The 21,283-nt window shown below is 36.1% G+C and overlaps 1 protein-coding gene across 1 annotated transcript; it reads right to left on the bottom strand.

Moving 5' to 3' along the window:
- Positions 1–6,553: 6,553 nt before the first annotated feature.
- LOC140877107 (signaling peptide TAXIMIN 2) lies at positions 6,554–7,209 on the bottom strand. The gene is made up of 2 exons (XM_073280632.1): positions 7,074–7,209; positions 6,554–6,884 (listed from the first exon to the last, which is right to left on the bottom strand). Exons 1-2 carry the CDS (start codon positions 7,169–7,171, stop codon positions 6,761–6,763), a joined length of 222 nt encoding a protein of 73 aa, XP_073136733.1. The 5' UTR covers positions 7,172–7,209; the 3' UTR covers positions 6,554–6,760.
- Between the last annotated feature and the right edge of the window lie 14,074 nt (positions 7,210–21,283).

Here is a 21,283-nt window from a genome sequence, read left to right on the forward strand (position 1 = left end):
TCGTCTTTGAGTAGATTTATCTGATCCGATTAAGTTAAAATTTAGTGTACTGGTTAGATTGATTCAAAATATTTAGATTGATTTTCTTCTTTTGGATCAACTTATTAGACCAATTTTCATTTCAGTCTAGATAACTTGTTATCATGTTGAGTTTGATCTCTTATAATTTATCCTTGTTTGCTTTTTTCATTCAGGTCAATTTGTCTTTGTCCAGATAACTTTTCACATCACCAAAACTTGAAAGCTTCTTACTTTAACATTGATATAATATAGTTATTTAAAATTTTTTTAAAATACAAATAAACATATTATTGATTTTAAAAATATAAATAAATATATAATAAAATATTAAAATAAACACTTTTTCAGAAAGAAAACAAATGATCTCATCATTATAAATTCATACAATAAAATTATAATTATAATATTAAATAAGACTTCATTAAATTTCATAGTGATTTTTATTTTAATTATTATATGTAAATAATTAATCTTATGTCACTAGCCTATCTTCTTCTTTTTTTAAAATTAAATTTGAAGTTTTTATATTAATTAAATTTTATGATATCTTTGTTATATAATTTTATTGTTTTTCCTTTTTAGAAAATATCATTTTTTTAAATATTAATCTATTTTGAAATTTATTTATATTTTAAAACATTAGTTAGTTCATAATTTTAAAATTTTTATGAAAACAAATTAATTAGAAAATAAAAAATTATCATATTTAAATATATATTTCAATTGTATAAGTATGCTACATGCAAAGATACTATAAATTAAAGATGATACATCTATACTAACTAACTTTTCATACTATATTGATTAATTTTTTAATTTCTTAAATTATTAGTTTTCTTTTTAAATATTACAATCTTATTTTTATCCATATATTATAATTTCAATCATATGTTAACTATATTTTAAAAATTTTAGGTTACTATATTATTCTTAAATAAAAAAATATGGAAAATCATCAATTTGAAAATTAAAAATATATACATTCTCATGTATAGATAATTATTCAACTATTAAGTATGTCATCTGTGAGGTTTTTTTTTTAATTAAAAATTTATTTTTCAAAATAAATTCAAAATAAATTTGATTTTATGAGTATTTCAAAAATATATCAAAACGGAAAACGAACCTCACAAAAAAATTCAGGGTCCGCACATACTGACAGGGGACGCTCCGCTGTCAGCGTGCGGCAGGGGCAGAGTCTTCTTTTTATTTTTTTATTTGTTTATTATAATTTGCATGAGAATTTGTAAATAGATGATAAAATGTTAAATCAAACTTAATGTATTGAAAGACTTTAAGTTATTTAACACTTGACATATTTTATATTAAAATGCAAATTAGATAATCGTCCTAAATAAAAATATTTTATATGCATTGATTGATTTTTTTTAAATAATGATTAAAATTTATTATCATAAATAATAGCTTAAATTATAATACCTGAAGTCCTGAACTATAAAACATAATTTTAAAACTATAGATTGATGCTTCTATTGATCTCATGCTTACTCCAATATTTAAAATAAATTATCTATTCATTATAATTTTTGTTTTTAATATTTATTTTTATAACAATTATTATATCCGCGTACACACATGATATATTTGATTTCAAATTAATAATATGAAATTCAATAATTGATTTTATTTTATTTTATTTTTAAGTTATTTTAATATTTTTAAAATAAAATTAAATCTAAAATTTAGTTCAATTTAAAAATATTAAAATCAACTCTTAAAAATAAAATAAAATAAAATAAAATAAAATAAATTAAAATAAATTACTGAGTTTCATATTATTAGTTTGAAATCAAATATATCATGTGTGTACGCGGATATAAAAATTGGTATAACGAAAAATAAATATAAACATATAAAATATAATTATAGATAATTTATTTTAAAAATTGGAGTAAGCATGAGATCAATAGAAGCATCAATCTATGGTTTTAAAATTACTTTTTAGTTCAGATATTATAATGATTTTAAAAAAAGGTTTAGGTACTATAATTTGAGTTATTATTTATGACTAGCATTTCTTGCACGCGATGCGTACATATACATAATTTTTTATGTTAATTAATTTTCATGTTATTTTTAAAACTCATATGATAAATTAGATACTTAAAAGTTTAAGAGTGATAACTATCTAATCTAAAAATTAAAAAATACAAACAAAGATAGCGAGTGTCATTTTGGTAAATAAGATAAAATCTAATGGCTAAAAATAGAGAAGACCATATAATATGACTAATTTGTCTAATAATTTTGGTTTTTTTGGGGAATTAAGTTATGATATTGTTAGGATCGAAAGCGTGTGTAGAGGGGGGTGAATACACACTTTAAAAATATTTTGGAGCTACAATGACTCGTTTTTAAAATTTTCAAAAATGAACCGAGCACCGAGAGATTATATCGAGTTTGATTTTCAAACCAAGCGGAAATCACTCAAAATAATCCCTCTAGAAACTGATTTAAACAATTGAAAATCGTTTGAAAAGAATACAAGTTAAAATGATAAAAACAGTTTGGTTGAAGCATTTTATCAAACACTTTGTAAAGCAAGATTTTGGTATTTTATCATACACATAAAATGTTTCAACAACACAATCCAAAACAGTAGCAATAGTATAGTAAATGCAATAAATAAATAGACACAAATTTGTTTATAGATGTTCGGATATAAAACTTCTACGTCACCCCTTCTTCTTGTTGGAAGAGTCCATTAGAAGACTTTGATTTACACAACTCTTTGTACAAATCCAATCCGGCCTAGGACTTACCCACTGCCTAAACAAGAACTCCTAGCACACTCGATTGTAGGTTTCAACCTCACAATTCGCATAATGTTTAACGTCTCTTATGCCAAGACTACAAACACAATCTTTAAGGTCTTTGTGCTAAGACTCTCACTCAACTAATCTTTCAAAGCACATCTCTCGTATGTGTGTGAGTGAGCTCTCTTCAACTAATATACAAAGATATTGAACATGGAAGAGTGTTCTATAAAATGGGTTTGGTGTGAAGGATTTGACTGTGAACGCTCATCTTTCTTCTTGTTTTTCACACCTTGGGCTTTGCTCTCAATTTAGCTTGTTTTTCTTTTATAATCTGTCCATGCTTTTAATCTTCATCAAAAGCTTATATTTGATATTCAAAGTATTGTATTTATGGTCTCCAAGAATGATATGAACGTTATATTCAATAATATGACAGTTTGCGAAGTTTCTAGACACTTTCTGATGTTGAAACAATCATATTTGAGTTACTGAAAATTTTCTGAAGTTGAGATGATTTTACTGTTTATCGGACAGGTTTGAACGATCTGGTCTAGTCATTCAACTGATCTGGTCTGGTCCAATTTTTGATCTGGTCTGCTCGAACTGATCTGGTCCAAGATTGAGCTGGTCCAACTCGAGCTGGTCTGGTGTGGTCTGGAGCGATCTGATCTATTCACTTGATTTTAACTCTTGATTCACTGATTTTTTTGGAAACGTGATGAAAATAGAAGTTATATACCTTTGTCTTGGCTTTCCACAAAATCAAGAATCACTTGATTTCGAGTTTGTACGAGAAAGATATGCTAAAAAAACTCACCTATGCTAGAAATTCTGCTATGCGGAATTTTAGTGCAGAACCAGAGATTTTAATGCAGTTTATCAGATTCTTATGCACCGATTCATACTTTTACTTGTGAATATGATTTATAGATCACTGTATTAATTTCTCAAATCATACTGAATCGTTTCATTTGAATTACCGAGCTGGAAGATATGACCCAAATACCAGAGCTGGTGATGTTTGATCTGGTTGCTACAGCAGTTGCATCCAGCTTGATATTGTGACTACCATTTCACCTGGATAACATCCAAACTAACTGATCTGGTCTGAAATATGAATTGTAGATATTTTAGTAGGATTTTCAACCGTTTTGGCTGCTGGTAATTTGGATCACTGAACTATGAGATATGTTCAAAACCATCAACTGCGCCAGAATTTCAGCTTGAATAAATTCGAGTTCCAGCATCTCAAAACTTATAACTTTGATCTACCAACTATAAACTTGATTAAATATGTTAAAAAAACAATAACAAGTTTTGTTATCATCAAAATCAAGATTTCTTGCATTTTCGGACCCAACAGATATAATCGTAATTTTATCTCAAGCTTCACTCATTGATTGAAAGCTAGTTAAGCATGTTGATGGCGGACGTCCGGTGTCAGTATGCGCGGACCCTGCAAATTTTTTGCAAGGTCCGTTGTCAATAACAACGTTTTGATGTAATTTTTAAATACTCATAAAATCGAATTAATTTTGAAATTTATTTTGAAAAATAAATTATATTTAAAAAAACCCATATGTGAAGACTGCTAGTAAAGCAAGATTTTGGTAGTAAAAAAACCCATATATATATCTTTCTATATTATTATAGTAGCTAGAGACCCTTTAAGTTACTAAATTTTAATTAATTGGTAAAGTTTGAGATGAAATTACATTATATCCTAACTTAATTACCAACAAATTAAACCAAAATTATTAGACAAATTAGTCATTTTATATGTTCTAATCTTTTTTTAACCATTAGATATTATCTTATTTACCAAAATGACATTCTCTATCTTTGTTTATATTTTTAAATTTTTACATTAGATAGTTATCACTCTTATACTAAAAAAATTTATGTATATGCAAGCATCGCGTGCAAAAGTTCGATTGCTTTACCTAGCAGGGACAATTATTGCACCCCAACAATCTCCCTCCCAATAATTGCGCTCCTTGCAATCAATAATTGCGTTTACATAGTGGGATGAGATTAAATATGGATAAATCATATTATAACTATTAAAATGATTTTGAAGGATGTTGAATAATGATGGATAAAGATAAAATGATAAAAAAAAAATGAAATAACATGTTTACTTTGAATTATTTGTTTTGAGATTAAAATAATGTTTGAGAGACGAATTACAAAAATTTTATCCTCCACCTATGACATAAAATTTGGATTGGATTATTGTTGAATATTGTAAATTATTATCGATTCACATTTGAGTCATTTTCACTAATTATCAAAATTTGGATATAAAAAAATGTATTTTTTTAAAAAAGATAAAATTGATAATCTGAGTTGTGAAAAAAAAAAAGAAGAAGCCTTCTTCCCGGTTGCATAAATTAAAGCCAAATCAAAAAAATAAAAGTAAAGATATCAAACCTTTGCTCGTCTATCTCACATAATCCAAAAACCTGAGGGAATAATGCACTTCAGTAGCTAGCAGTAAATGACGCCTAAATAGGAGAAATTGGAAGGGAAATGAAGGAATTACGGGAGGGTAGATTATGATTTTTGTGGCATTTTTTCATAAATATTATTCAGGATATGTTATACCTTGTGTAATTAAGGATGATAAATCTCATGAAATCGGGGTTGAAAGACGGGGTTTGAGATTTGAAGAGAATTGATTTTTTTGTAAGTAAACAATGCATGTCATTGAATTAATAAGCTCATCATATGGTTATCAAGCTAAATAAAGAAACACTAAGATTTTTTTTTTTAAAAAAGCTATATTTTTAGGAAAAAAAAAATAAAAATAATAATCAATACAATTATATAATGAGTTTTTAATTGTAATTTCAAATACTTATCAAATTAATCAATTAAAAGTTAGTTGGTATACAATAGCGGAGCCAGGATTAAAAACTTACCCGGGCTAAAATTTTAAATTATGATATTCTTTAATTTTTTGAATCAAGTGACCCAGACTACTATCAAATTAATCCAAAATTTTACAAAATTAATTAATTAATATATAAAAAAATTAAAAAAAATTGGGACACCTGGGTGGCCCAACATGTGATTATTCTATGCTACACCTGAAGTACTTCTTCCCCCATGATGTGGTCAAATATTAGTCCTTGGATCATCCAAACATATGTCAATTTACATAAAAATACAAGGAACCCACATGATCTAATGGTGTTGAATTAGGGGGTGAAGCACTCCCGGTGTAGCATAGATTAACCCCCCAACATGTGGCCCCAACAACGACGTGTATAACATCAACTTTAATGAATTGAGTAGATGTGCTGTGAGACAGTAAGACAATGAGTTAACCTGACCTATGTCTATAATAAAATGTACGTTTAGCATAAAAATAATTTTTGTAATGGGTCGGCTCGAATAAGAGATCTGTCGACCCGTGAAATAAATATTCAAAAATTTAGATGCAAACATATATGTGAATCTTTTATGTTAATTCGCGTTAATTTCAGAATGATTTGATAAATTAAATATTCAAAAGTTTAGAGTTTGCATTTATATAATTTTTTTTGTGTGAATTAAATTTTTGAGCCAAGAACAATACAAAGGAAGATCCGACGTACATATACGTGACATGCATATTCAATTAAATTAGGTCTTTTGAGTTATTAACCGGCCCTACTTACATCTCGCACGATCGAGTTCAAGAAAGAGATCGTTTTTTCCAAACTACTTAAATTTTTACACAAGATTTGATATATATTGTTGTTTCCTACTTTTTATAAACAATATGCTACACATGGGTCGATGACTCAACACGAAACGTTCATGTAAAACTTCCAACGATGAAATGACATCGAAATTAGTCATACAAAGCCTAGCAAATTAACCTGGAATTTAGCGCAACATATATATGAAATTTATATTTTCGTCCTAGAGACGATCTACGAACGGCTATGACGACGACGACGGATTCATGATCAACAAGGTATAAGATCAATGAACCATCGGATAATCTTGATAGGGAGCTTCACCAGGCTTACGGCCAAGTCTGCAATCCCAGCGCAGCATATGCAACAAGGGCACAAGCAAGTTAACAAAGACCTATATTTTACAAGAATTTCAAGTGATCAATACCTATATATAAAATTTAATTTAAAAGGCCGATCGATGATCGCTAAAATGTCAAATCAAAATTGTTGAATATTCTTCATGTTATCCCGTAAATTAATTTACATTTTTGAAACCCGAAGAGTTTTTTTTATATATATTAAAAAAAAAACAACAACGAACCCGATAATCCAAACGATGGCGCCGACGAGAGACAGAATCAAGGAGAGGAGGGCGAAAGGCAGGCCAATCAAGAAACCCAATGGCCTGCAATTCTCCATTGCATGCTTTGTTATTTACGGAGAGGAAGGGATTTTGGATTCTCAAAGATTTTATTGTGAGGGAGAGAGAGAGAGAGATGGGATAATATAGTCTTCTCTTTTTCAACTGTTTTTTCATGATTGACGGTTTTGGAATTTAATTTATCAGATCCGAGAAAATAATAAATATTAAAATTAATCGAAATTCTAAAATATAGATAAAAAGTAATTATATATAATTTATTAGAATATGATAGAGATAGATATTCACTAACACAAAAACTCACGTATAAATTTTATGAAATTGATCTCTTATATGAGTTTTTCGTTAAAAAATATTGGTTTTATTGTAAATATAAGCAAGTTTAACCGTTCTACGGATAACGATGCATGAGACATTCTCGCTTGTTAGCTCGGTTTTTCCTTAAATTCTCCTGACCTTTCAAGTTTTTTCCTTATTAAGTACACATTTATTATGGTGTCTAATTCCCGTCCTCCTACAGAGATCTCGGACAAGGAGTATCACGAGGTGGATCAATGTGATCCTCTCACGATCACCTCTGTAGGCGAGCCCATGGGCGAGGACCCTGATAATGAGGCATCTTTAGCTCGGGAGGATGATTCCCAAGATGATTCCCCAGCTGCTCCCACTGTGCCGTGGTATGAGCTATATATATCCCTCCGAGATGAGGACCTGATGAGGACAGATTATGGGCTCTATCACACGTACCCTCTGACTACGACTTCCTAATCCCTGAGTATAGTAACCCTACGCAGATCACCTACTACTAGATTTAATAAGCATGCAATTAAGATAACATAAGAAAAGCGATAAAGTGAAATAACATCAAAAAATAAAACCGGGTTTACAAACCAAACCATCGGAATACAACTGGTGCCAAAAACTAAAGGTAAATAAATTGTTTATACAACCAGATTGAAAATCAGTAACTGCTAACGAAAACTCACTGCGACATAGCACCAACTCTCAACCTTGTCTCAACCCACCGGCATCGTCCAACCTGAGACCTGCCCCATAGAATAGGGTGTTCAAGAAACAAAACACTGGATGTGAGCGACTATGCTCAATACGATAAGCACGAGTATACAAACCTTGTATGATGCATGCAAATGACTGGGTACTACTTATCAGAAGTCCTGCTCAGTCTAGGAGCCAATGAGTATGCAGTACCATCTGGGGTTAACTTCACTGGGTACATCCACACACTCATCAAGATCACCGTAGCGTCAGTCTCTGTCATCACGATGTCTCCCGGTGTCTAACAATATGACAAGGAATATGGGGTTGAGAGACGCTACCACGAAGGCTATCTCGACGGAGACTCAGGTCAACATGAATATACATATGCAACATAATATATCAAAGCACTAGAACATGTATCATGACACATAAATTCAACATATAAGAATGCATATTCGCTGCTATCTCAATCAGTACTTACGTATCTTGCTAAGACAGTCTTAATAGCACCAGTCTAAGGTCCAAGCCTACAAGCCAATGTTTACCATATCACTATTACTAATCTAAAAGTATTAACTAATATAATAGATTATCCCTAATATTATTAGGGATATAGGATTATACCTGCATCCATGTCAACCCTTTGATGTCGAAGGCCCTAACTCTTGGACACAACTCTACTGAAACTATGTAAATGCCTCGGTAATACCCGAGCCTCAACTAGATGGCTAGAATCACTCAAGAAACACCAAGAAGGAGAGGGAAAAATATGAATTTGAGCAACGAAATGAGCTATCTGATGCCCTATTTATAGGCAACATTCGGAAGCTCCGATCTCTACTTGCATGCCACATTTCTAAATGTCCTGTTCGGAAGCTCTGATCTCTACTTCGGAAGCTCCAATCTCATGCATGTGTTTGTGTGTCCAAAAACAGGTGACAAGTCACTTAGTGCACATGGTCTAACCTTTGGGAGCTCCGATTTCACGTTCGGAAGGTCCGAACTCACCCTTTGTGTTCGATCTTCAGTTGGTAGGGCTCGGTGCTTCCGAATCCACTTCGGAATTTCCGATCTTTTTGGTGGTTCCAAATTCCCGATTCCACATTTTTGATCCGATTTGGTTGATTTAGATTGGAATCCCTTAATCAAGTTTTACAATTAAGCTCATAAAATGAGATACGGTTTACTACACTGAGCCAGAGGACCGAGTTGACCAACCTCCGGAGAGGTATTATACCTTCTATGTTGACTAGTTAGAGGGAGGTCTTAGGTTTTCACTCCCCCTCATTTTCTAACAGCTCAGCCGATATTATCAACTCCACCTCGGCCAATTCACCCCCAATTCTTTTCGAACACTTTGTAGTTTTGTTATTTTGTTTAGGACCTTAGGATTCGATGTTAATTGCTTTACTTTCTGCACCTTCATGATTCCCAAAAGATCCGAGGAGGGCCCTTATTATTTCTCAGGTCGGCCAGATTGCAAATTTTTTGAGGGCTCTCCTAGTTCCAACAAATTCTGGAAAAAAAATTTCTTTTTTGTCCGTCCCTCCGACCCATGGGACATCTGCTCGACTTAGAGGGATACACTCCCGACCTTACCAGCCCCTGCCCCTAGCTTCCAAAAGGGGTAACTATTTATTGAGGGACATAGGGATATAAGGGGAAGACGCTTTGATACTTCTTTCTTGCTGGTAGAAGACCTGCTGTTTTACAATGGTATTAGCTCTGTCGACATTTCATTTTGGGGTAATATAGGTATTGCCCTAACCCTTCCTCTTATCATTTTATTTTCCTGCCTTTTCCTGTATTCGCTAACCCTTTTGTGTTTGTGCAGAGAAAAGATTCATGGTCGCCGCTATTCATCGAGCCATAGAGAGAAAGAGGGCAGCTGCCCAAGCCGAAGGAAATGCTAAAACCAGTCGGAGAAAGAGAGGACGCTTTCTCCCAAAGCCCAGACAGATCCCGAGCAGCCGGGATCCCAATCTCTGGTCCAAAAAAAGCGTGCTCCAAACAGCCCCTGTCCCAAGGTGGTAGAGCCAGACACGGGGAATTCCATCGTTCGAGAAGTCCTTCAGCTCCGCCAGGTCAGTGCGGATAGACCTCAGACACCAATGGGCCGGTGCAGATCCAACTTCCTGGACATGTATCGGCACGACCTATGGATTTTGGGGGTCAGTCCTACTCCCTTGGCTAGCTCTATCCTCCGAGACATGCCCTCCCTAGCTGATGAGGAGTACGTCAAAAGCCTCGGATGGCTCCAGCTCACCCACCAACCTAACACCGACATGGCCGAGGTAATTTGTTTTGTCAGTTTGCTCCTTTATTATTTGATTTATACTCACCTCTATTTTTGTTTCTAATAGGTTTCCATCCTCAATGCAGAGGTGACCTTCCATTCTACCAACGTGCAGAAGCAATCCCTCCGAGACTCTAAGGCCTTTGAATCCACAAATACCAACCCGGAGAAAAACCTGGAGGAGTTGAAGCTCTCGTTTGAGAAGGAGATAGCCAACGCCCGACCTCGGGAAGAGGATATGCAGATGGGTGATCGAGCAAATACCAAAAATTAAAATCAATATAATTATCTCTCTTTTATGCTCAATATTATTGCAAGTGCATGACTCAAGTTATAGAAAAGTGTACGGAGTACGATTATCGTCCTCAAGGACTATGTCACAATAACTCAAATATTTTATTTCTCTACCCAAAGTAACGAATGTTTGATGATTGATTGTAACTAAAATTTATGACTAATGAACTCAACTTAATTAACTAAAATTAATTCAGATAAAAAGACCAACTTTTCAAGATCGAAAAAGATAAAATTAAAGGATTTTTTTGGAATTTCGGTTCAACTTCCCCCTCATGGAACTGGACGATTGAATCTTAATTTAATACACAATGATTTGACAGAAATTCCTGAAGTTTCGACACTCTCTCTCGAGTTTATTCCATTCAAGTTAATGAAACAATTTATCATTATTGATTGCTTGACGTTCTTTGAATTCCTATAACTTTCAACCTGGTGGTCTATGGTTATCAACATGTACTAAAAATCATATCTCTATGCATATTTTAAGTTCATGAATTTTATCATTCGTCCTAATCATAAATCTATCTCTCGACAACAATTCACAACTTACGAATCTATGCTAAAGTTTACTACTCTTCAACATAGAATAATAAACCATGATAAAATCAGATACTAGTATAAATCAAACTCAATTCGTCCAAAGATTCAATCACACATACGTGTTACGAGGTTAGGATCCCCTAAATTCCAACAAAATAAGGTTTAGCTACTATAACTCATAATAAAATCCAATCTAACAAAGTTTTCAACATAAAAAAATCCAAAAATTTCGATTAAGAAAGACTCTCAACGAGAAGAAGAAGTCTTCAATCTTCAGCAGCCTCCTCCTCCTCAATTCTCCGTGTGTCGAACCCTTAAAACGTCTGAAAATATTCTATATATATTGCCCCTCAGAGTCCTTTCCAAATAAAACTCCCGGAATAAAATTTTCCAAAATTACGCGCGGGCGCTCGGTCTGCTCTTTTCTACCGACCGAGCGCTGGGAAATCCACCAACCTTCTGTCTGTTTTCTTGAGCACGTGCTCGGTCTGCTTTTTTCTACCTACCGAGCGCTCCACTTCCTTCAATCTTTATGCCTCTCCAATTTATTCATGTGCTCGGTCTACTCTTTTCTACCGACCAAGCGCACCCCCTTATGAATCCCAAAATTAGGATTTTTCTCATTTTCCTGCCAAATTAACCATAAATCAATAGGAGTGAACAAAACACACAGAAATAGACTAAAATGCAACAAGAATAAATAAAACTAAACAAATTGACACAAAACTAATGCTAAACACATAAAAATCAAGCAATAAAACACACAGAAACGACTCCTATCAACCTCCCCAAACTAACCTTTTGCTTGCCTTCAAGCAACATAGGTGACAAAATAGAATGCAAACATAACACAAAACATAACCACTATGGATAAACTCATATTTTCCAAGCCTCAGAAAATTCATTTCAAAACATAAACATTCACAGAGTGCCCTTCAGATTTCAAGTGAACGTGAGTGTGTGGGTAGTGGCCCCAATGTCATGCACCTCGAAGAAACTCAATTTACTTGGGCTATAAGATCTAAGTGACAAATCAGGGTAAATCTACCTCGTAAACACCCGTTCTCTCAGTTATGTCTCCACCTTTTCACCTCCTTTGGAATTTGCAGAAAATGATCCATAGATATTAGTTACGCACCATCAGATTTTGCATCCGATAAATTTATAATTCCATTTGGTCCGAAAACTTAGCTATGATTTTAGGATTAGAATTTCAATCCCAAATCAAGCCCGGATGGAATTTTAAAAATTGTTTTCATACCCCATTTATCCCGCATACTTAGCTATAACTTTGGTAGGATTCGAATTTTAATCCCCTCGTCTATAGCCCGGATGGAGTGTTTTTGTTAAAAATTTGGATTTCTTTTTGCAAGAAATCAGTTTTTTTCATGCCCCATTTAACCCGCAGACTTAGCTTTAATTTAGGAAGTATGATTTCAATCCCTAAATAAAGCCCGAATGGAACATGAAAAATAAAAAAAAATTTCCGGGTGCGCTATGAATCATTCACTTTCCCAAACTCATCAGTGCGTTAGTAGAGTTAACTGAAATTACAAAGTATTCAATCAAGTTCGAAAAAAACCTTAGTGCCGTGCAATGATCTAACCACTAAAACTTCGTCATTCTTAGTGCACTTCACTAGTTAAACTATAGTGCAATGAAATATTCACACTCAATCCAAAGGTCACACTTATTTCACAATTTCTTCAACATTTTCTTCCTACGCATCATCACTGGCTTTGATGAATTCATCCACAGATAGCATGCATTACACAATACATAACAAAAGATAAAGACGAAATGCATGAAAACATAAAAGACACCCTCCCAAAACTAGAAACAAGCATGATACTCAATGCTAAACAAACAAAAAACAAACCTAAAAGCATGAAGAAAAACAAACAGAACTAAAGATGCACAACACACACAAGAAAAAAAATAAATGAAAACAAAACACTCCCCTGATCATTGGTCCTCGTCGTCATCAGCGGCCTCGTCATCTGATTCATCAGACAAATTGTGACGGAGAGCAGTGTAATGGAAATGGAATGGAGGTGGATATGGTGGTGGAGTAGGATAGGCCGCGGGATCCAACCCGACATGAGAGATTAGCCCTCAAAGCATAGATTTCTGTGACTCCAAGTGGGCAAAAGTGACGTTTTGGCACTCATTCTGATATTGAGCCCAGACATACAATTAATTGGTTGTCTCGGTAGCAGGGCGACGACTGGGCATTGGTTTTGGTACATGCCTTGAAGAAGTACCGGCCCCAAAACTTGCCTGCCCCTGCGATGTGAACTCCTGTAATATGAAAATGCGCTTTGTCTTCACAAGTGAATTGTCCACATCCTGCATTGGATGGTGCCATTCTTTGTCGTCTCGCACTACAATTCCAGCTTTCACACAGAGTGCGGAAACTATAGATGGGAAAAATATGCCAATATTTGGTGAGCGGATGGAAGTGTACAACTCCTTGTTGATGATTTTACCAACATTGATTGGCCAGTGTTTGTGCAAGGCAAACAACAAAAATTCCTTGCTCATCACCACGACATGTGTGCGGGACACCGACATCAACATGTGAGTGAGAAACACATACCACAAGGTCGGTTCCATTTTCAAAAACTTTTATTTAAACGACACAAATTTAACCGAGTCCTTCCAAACATTCCCATCATAGCACAGTTCAGCAGAGACAAGATTATAATCTGGGTTAGCCTTAAATTCTTGGAATTGACTATCACCGACCTCTGGTGTTTGCAATAAATCATTAATAGTTTCAGGGTCGAAAGAGACGAACTTACCCCTCACAAAAGCTTTGTTATCTATTCGTTCAGGGGCGTTGACATAGAATTCCCGTACCAAAGGTACGACTGCCGCTTGAGGTTGGCGGCAGAACTCGGCCCATCTACGCTCAGTGATGCCGAGGGAGATATTGAAGTTCTCGGATAGATCTATGCCTCTCTCAGGAATCAGAGTCCGGTTGATCTTTGCGGCTTCATATCATGCTTTCGCCTCCATGGAAACAAACTTTCCATCGATAATGGTGGAGGAGGAAGAAGAGGCATGAGAGGAGGCAATCTTTGCTCTCTTAGGACCCATCTTGAATGAAATCAGGGAAATCAGAGAGAGGTATCTGCGAATTGGATAGGAAGAAGTGAGAAATAGGGATAAGAGGAGGCGGCGTAGGGTTTAGAGTGAGAGAAAGGACGAGAAATAATGAAAGGGGAAAGGGGATTGGGCCTTTTAATTTCTGTGTCTGAGCGATGCGCTCGGTCTGCAGACCGAGCGCATCCCCGATTTAGTAAAACAGAGAGTTGGGGTATTTTTGGGCGCTCGGTCAGCAGAGTTTTGCAGACCTAGCGCACCCCCATTTTAGCAAAACAGTAAGTTGAAAGATTTTTGGGCGCTTGGTCTGCAGAATTTCGCAGCCCGAGCGCACCCCATTTTGAAACTTTTTTTTTCAAAAGTAAACGAAAATTGAAATTGCTAAAACTTAAAAGAACTGAAGATTAAAAAGTTTAAAGCAGAATAAATTAAAATAAAAGAGAGCTAAGAGAGTAGTTCTCAATTTAGAGTCTAGAGCTCGACTGTTTGCCTCCCCAAACTAGTTTTGGTCAGTCAGTATGGTGATGACTGGCGTTGAGTCGACATCACCCCCCACATAGTGTTTCAGCCTCTGAGCATTGACCGTGAAAGACTAATTTGTTGCATCCTTTATTTCAATGCCCCCCGATAGATACACCTTAGTGATTTTGTAAGGACCGGACCACCTAGACTTCAACTTCCCAGGAAAGAGCCCCAGCCTGGAGTTAAACAAAATAACTGCTTATCCTTCCTTAAATTCTCTTTGGCGAATGTGTCTGTCATGTATTCTCTTGGTCCTTTCTTTGTATGACACCGCCATATCATATGCTTGATCTCAAAATTCCTCTAATTGGTTCAGCTCAAGCAATCTCTTCTCACCTGCAGCAGCAAATTCAAAAGTTAATGCTTTTGTAGCCCAATATGCTCTATGCTCTAACTCAACTGGCAAATGACATGCCTTACCAAACAACAGTCTATATGGGGAGGTGCCTATAGAAGTTTTAAAAGCAGTTCTGTAGGCCCATAATGCATCATCAAGTCAAAGTGCACAATCCTTTCTATTTGTACTCACACTTTTTCCTAAAATTTGCTTAATTTCTCGATTGGGCACTTCTACTTGGCCACTCGTTTGGGAATGATAAGCTGTAGAAACTTTGTGCTTGACACCATATTTTTTCAAAAGTTTTTCGAAGATTTTGTTGCAAAAGTGGGTGCCACCATCACTAATAATTGCACGGGGTGTACCAAACCGATTAAAAATGTTTTTCTTTAAAAATTTTGTGACCACCAGTGCATCATTAGTTACACAAGCTTCTGCTTCTACCCATTTAAAAACATAATCGACGGCGACCAAAATGTATTTTTTTGTAAAAGAGTTTGGAAATGGTCCCATGAAGTCGATTCCCCACACATCAAATATCTCACATTCAATAATATTATTCAATGGAATTTCATGACAATTTGTGATATTACCTGTCCGCTGAAATCGATCACACTCAATGACAAAAGACCGCGCATCTTTAAAAAGATTGGACCAATAAAACCCACATTCAAGTACCTTAGCTGCCGTCTTTATTGGCCCAGCATGGCCACCTACCTCACAGTCATGACAATGACTGAGGATACTTTTCATATCTCCTTCTGCCACACATCTCTAGATCATAGAGCCAGCACAAATTTTAAACAAGAAAGGTTCTTCCCAAAAATAATGCTTTACATCTGACAGAAGTTTTTTCTTTTGATGAAAAGACAAGTTATGTGGGAGTGTGTCTGTGACCAAGTAATTTGCAAAATTAGCATACCAAGGGGAGTTTTCTATGGCAAACAATTTTTCATCAGGGAACCAATCATTTATGTCCTCAGTATCATTCTGTGCACAATCAGGAATGCATTCTAGTCTAGACAGGTGATCAGCGACAACATTTTCTACTCCTTTTTTTTATCCTTTATCTCTAAGTCGAATTCTTGTAAGAGCATGATATCCACCTAATCAACCTAGGTTTTGCATATTTCTTAGCCAATAGGTGTCTTATTGCAGAGTGATCAGTGTATACAGTGATTTTTGAAAGTACAAGGTATGAATGAAACTTGTCAAGTGCAAAAACTACAGCTAGCAACTCCTTTTCAGTGGTGGCATAATTCAATTGAGCCTCATTCAAGGTTTTGCTAGCATAGTAAATAGTACGGAATACATTGTCTATCCTCTGGCCAAGTACAGCTCCAACAGCCGAGTCTCTGGCATCACACATCACCTCAAATTAAAGATCCCAATCTGGCGAGGTCAGCACTGGTGCACTCACCAATATTTCTCTCAGAAATTCAAACTCCTATAAACAATTGGAATAAAAATTAAAAGGTGTATCTTTCATCAATAAAAAAGACAGAGGTTTTGCAATTTTTGAAAAATCTTTAATGAATTGCCGATAAAACCCGGCATGGCCTAGAAAACTTCTGACTCCCTTGATTGTTGTCGGTGGAGGTAAATTCTGAATGACTTGCACCTTGGCCCTGTCCACCTCGATTCCCTGCTCTGATATTCGGTGCCCTAAGAAAATACCTTCGGTCACCATGAAGTGCCACTTTTCCCAGTTGAGTACCAAGTTCGTCTCCTCACATCTCATCAAAACATTATTCAGATTATTCAGACATGCATCAAAAGACTGACCAAAAATGGAAAAATCATACATGAATATTTCTATAAAATTTTCAACCATATCATGAAATATAGCAGTCATGCATCTCTGAAAATTTGCAGGAGCATTACAAAGATCAAAAGGCATACGTATATAGGAAAACGTACCATATGGGCAAGTGAAAGTTGTTTTATCCTGATCTTCAGGTGCAATCGCAATTTGATTGTATCCTGAATACCCATCTAAAAAGCAATAAAATTCATACCCAGCCAGTCTTTCTAACATTTGGTCAATGAAGGGGAGGGGAAAATGGTCTTTACGGGTTGCGTCATTCAATTTCCTATAATCTATACACACACGCCAACCTATAACTGCCCTAGTAGGTATCAACTCATTTTGCTCATTCTTAATGACAGTTATCCCCCCTTTTTTCGGTACACATTGAACCGGACTCACCCATTGTGAGACCTTGGTTCTAAACAACTAATCTCGAATTAAACAACAATTAATAAAACCAAAACCCAAGATTAAAAGCAAGTCAAAAGTTTTTTTTTTAAAGGAACGCCTCGCACCCGCGCGAGATAGCCATATTGCGCGTGCGCAGGATTCTCAACCCGAGCCCAGCCAAGGGCTCGCGCCCGCGCGAGGTGCAATGCTCGCGTGCGCGTGGGCCAACAAACCCGAGCCCCCTAGAAAGCCTCGCTCGCGCGCGGAAGGCCTGGGCAGAATGATCAGGCTAACAAAAAAAGATCTCGTGCTTGCTTCTGACGTGCATTCAATTACATACACTAAAATAGGGTGTAGAGAATACACAAAATCAAACATGCTTTCATAAAGCCTAAGATCAACAAGAATCTAAATCGATACAACACCAACATGCTTCGATTCTAGATTACAATCCGAATACAAAACAAATTCGAATAACAAACATAACAAGTTCGAGTTCTCTCTTGCTTCAATCTGAAACTAGATAAACATGCTGATTCGACTTCTAAACCGAGTCCCACTACTAACTCTCCCTCTTGCTGTTAACCAGGTCTTCGCTGACTCAATCCTACCTCACCTGTTGCCAAGTATACATACAAAACAAAGCAACAGCCGGATAAACCGGTGAGAATGATAATCCCAGTAAAAGCAACATAACAAGTAATACAACAAAAAACATGCTTTCAAGGTAACAACGTAACCAATATCAACGTAATGAAATGCATGTCTTTAAATTGGGATATCAATTCTGATAAACGAGGGATTGCTGCTGTGCTTTTTGGGATCCCGAGGATGAGACCACGTAACGACTCACCGATTCTCCCAATCGAGGTGGTGTCACGTATCCCAATCCCCTAGACTTTGGTGCGACTATGAGGAGTATGCTGACACTAGGTGAACTTCTACAACCCAGGCCACTTGCAACATAGCCCCCAAAATGTCTAAACAAAAAGGGTTGTTCTACCCGCTGAAATCAAATTTGGCTCAAGATGAATGCATAACAAAACATAAAACATAAGCCACATAGCAAAAGCTCAATCAATAAGCAAAATACAAGTTCCACATGCTAGAAAAAGTATTGATACAAGAATGTGATTTTAAGGATAGCCCCCAAAACGTCTAAACAAAAAGGGCTGTTCTGCCCGCTGAAATAAAAGTTGGCTCAAGATGAATGCATAACAAAACATAAAACATAAGCCACATAACAAAATCTCAATCAATAAGAAAAATACAAGTTCCACATGCTAGAACAAGTATTGATACAAAAATGTGATTTTAAGGGAAACTCGAGAACCAACTGTCCCGAGTATGCTATCCCACTAACGATGACTGCTTTAAACTTTCAATGCAAGTAGTTCCAAATCTGGATAAGCTACAACAAAAGATTGTATCAAAAACTATACAACCTAAACAACAACGGCTCAAGGAAATCTCTTTACCTTTCTTCGTCCAACTCTCGATGACCAAATGCTGCTAACACAGGACTCGACAAACTCCAAAGAATCTGTACGAAGACAAGAGATGATCAACAACAACGATCACTCACAAGCCAAAGTTTCAACAACTCAAAAATGGTTCGAAATCTCGAAACTCAAACCGACGGTATAACGGCTATAAACTGAACAAACCGGAAACGCAGACAACATTTCATTATCGATATCAACTCATATCAATGCCCAAAACAACAACAACAAATCAAACCCATCAATCTCAAACTACAATTTTCGAACAAGGCTTCCAAAAATCAAAACAATTCCGAACGTCGCTCTATTTCAAAACCGACAGATAATAAACGATCAAAACTTTGTCAAGAACAACATACTCGAATCTCGAACGATTCTAACAACATCCAAAAAATAAAATGTATCGGATCATAGAAAAACTTACGATATAATGGAGCTCTCGCTGCAATGATCGCTAAACTGCTTTCAGAAATAAATTCCAACGGCCGGATCGAGCTTGGACAGAAATCTGGAAGCTTGGAAGCTCAATGAATCGGCTTCAATGGAGGAGGAACGAAATGGGTAAGGTGGAGAATACTTTTCAACTTAATATCAAGTGTAGATAATATATAAAATCCACTATTTGTGTTTTAGTCCCTGAAAAATCCAAATTTTGCAAAATAGACCCTGATCAAAATCAAGTCGGCTCTTGAACTCTGTAATCTCCGATTAACTCAAATAAACCCATTTAAGATAAAAACGGGGCGTTACAATTCCCTCCCACTAAGAAGAGATTTTGTCCTCGAAATCAATAAGAATCTCATAAGATAGAATAAAGAACTAAAGACAGTAAGAAGAACTCACGTCATCCGAACAATTTCGGAAATCGCTGTCTCATGTCAGATTCTGTCTCCCAAGTTGCTTCCTCGACCCCGTGATGGCTCCACTGCACTTTCACCAACAGAATCAACTTGGTTCTGAGTTGCTTCTCTTTCCAAGCAAGGATCTGAATCGGTCGCTCAAAATAGCTCAGAGTCTCGTCTAACTCGGCTTCGTCAGGCTGAATAATATGAGAAGGATCTGGATGATACTTCCGCAGCATAGAGACGTGAAAAACGTCATGAATACCAGATAAATACAGAGGAAGTGCAAGTCTGTAGGCAAGATCGCCTATCTTCTCAAGAATCTCGTACGGTCCGATGAATCTCGGAGATAACTTCCCTCTCTTACCAAATATGACAGTGCCTCTGAAAGGAGAAATCTTAAGGAATAAACGGTCTCCCTGCTCGAAACTCAGAGGTCTACGTTTGACATTCGCATACTTCTCCTGTCTATCTTGAGCTGCTTCATTCTAGACTGAATGATCTTAACTTGCTCTTCCATATCTCTCAGCATATCCGGTCCCAAATCAGGTGACTCGGACAAATCATCCTAAAACAATGGAGATCGGCATTTCTTACCATACAATGCCTCAAAAGGCGCCATACCAATACTCACTTGGAAGCTGTTGTTGTAAGAAAACTCGACGAGAGGCAAATAGTCTTGCCAACTAGTGCCAAAGTCTAGCACTTTCGCTCGCAGCATATCCTCTAACGTTTGGATAGTCCGCTCTGACTGTTCGTCGGTCTGAGGATGATAAGCTGTACTCAGATGCAATCAAGTACCAAGTGCCTCTTGAAGACTGTGACAGAAGTGCGAAGTGAATCTAGGGTCTCGGTCTGAAACGATCGACTTCGGCACCCCATGCAATCTCACAATATTGCTAACATACAACTCAACCATCTGATCGTGACGATACGTCATCCTGTACGGAATAAAACATGCAAACTTCGTCAATCGGTCGATCACTACCCAAATGGCATCGCATCCTGGAAAAGATCGCGGTAGATTCGTGACAAAATCCATAGAAATGTGATCCCATTTCCATTCAGGAACAGATGGACTTTGCAATAGACCACCAGGTCGCTTCCGCTCTGCTTTCACTTGCTGACAGTTCAAACATCGCGATACAAACCTCGCAACATCGCTCTTCATTCTCTTCCACCAGAACTGGTTCTTCAGATCGTTGTACATCTTACGACCTCCAGGATGAACACTAAACCGAATGCAATGAGCCTCTAGGAGAATACGCTGTCTCAACTCCGAAATATCAGGCACAACAATACGGTTATTCACAAACAAAACGTCATCTCTAACCTGGAATTCAGACTGATGCCCAGATCTGACTTTCTCCACTGAAACCTGAATGCTCGGATCAGACTTCTGTGCTTCTTTGATCGCAATAAACAAATCCATCTAGGCATGAATAGCAAACACTCTGATAGTCTTCCTATCTATTTCAAATCGATCAACTGAGAAACACCAATAGTA

The sequence above is a fragment of the Henckelia pumila genome, chromosome 2, assembly GCF_033568475.1.
Source record: "Henckelia pumila isolate YLH828 chromosome 2, ASM3356847v2, whole genome shotgun sequence".
In the NCBI taxonomy this organism is placed as follows: Eukaryota; Viridiplantae; Streptophyta; class Magnoliopsida; order Lamiales; family Gesneriaceae; genus Henckelia; species Henckelia pumila.

Bases quoted from the DNA above. Each gene is read 5' to 3' on its own strand.
- LOC140877107 (XM_073280632.1), bottom strand. From the start codon at position 7,171: ATGGAGAATTGCAGGCCATTGGGTTTCTTGATTGGCCTGCCTTTCGCC. The intron at 6,885-7,073 runs GTTCGTTGTTGT...TGTAAAATATAG, and splicing joins GCCATCGTTTGGATTATCGG to GTCTTTGTTAACTTGCTTGT.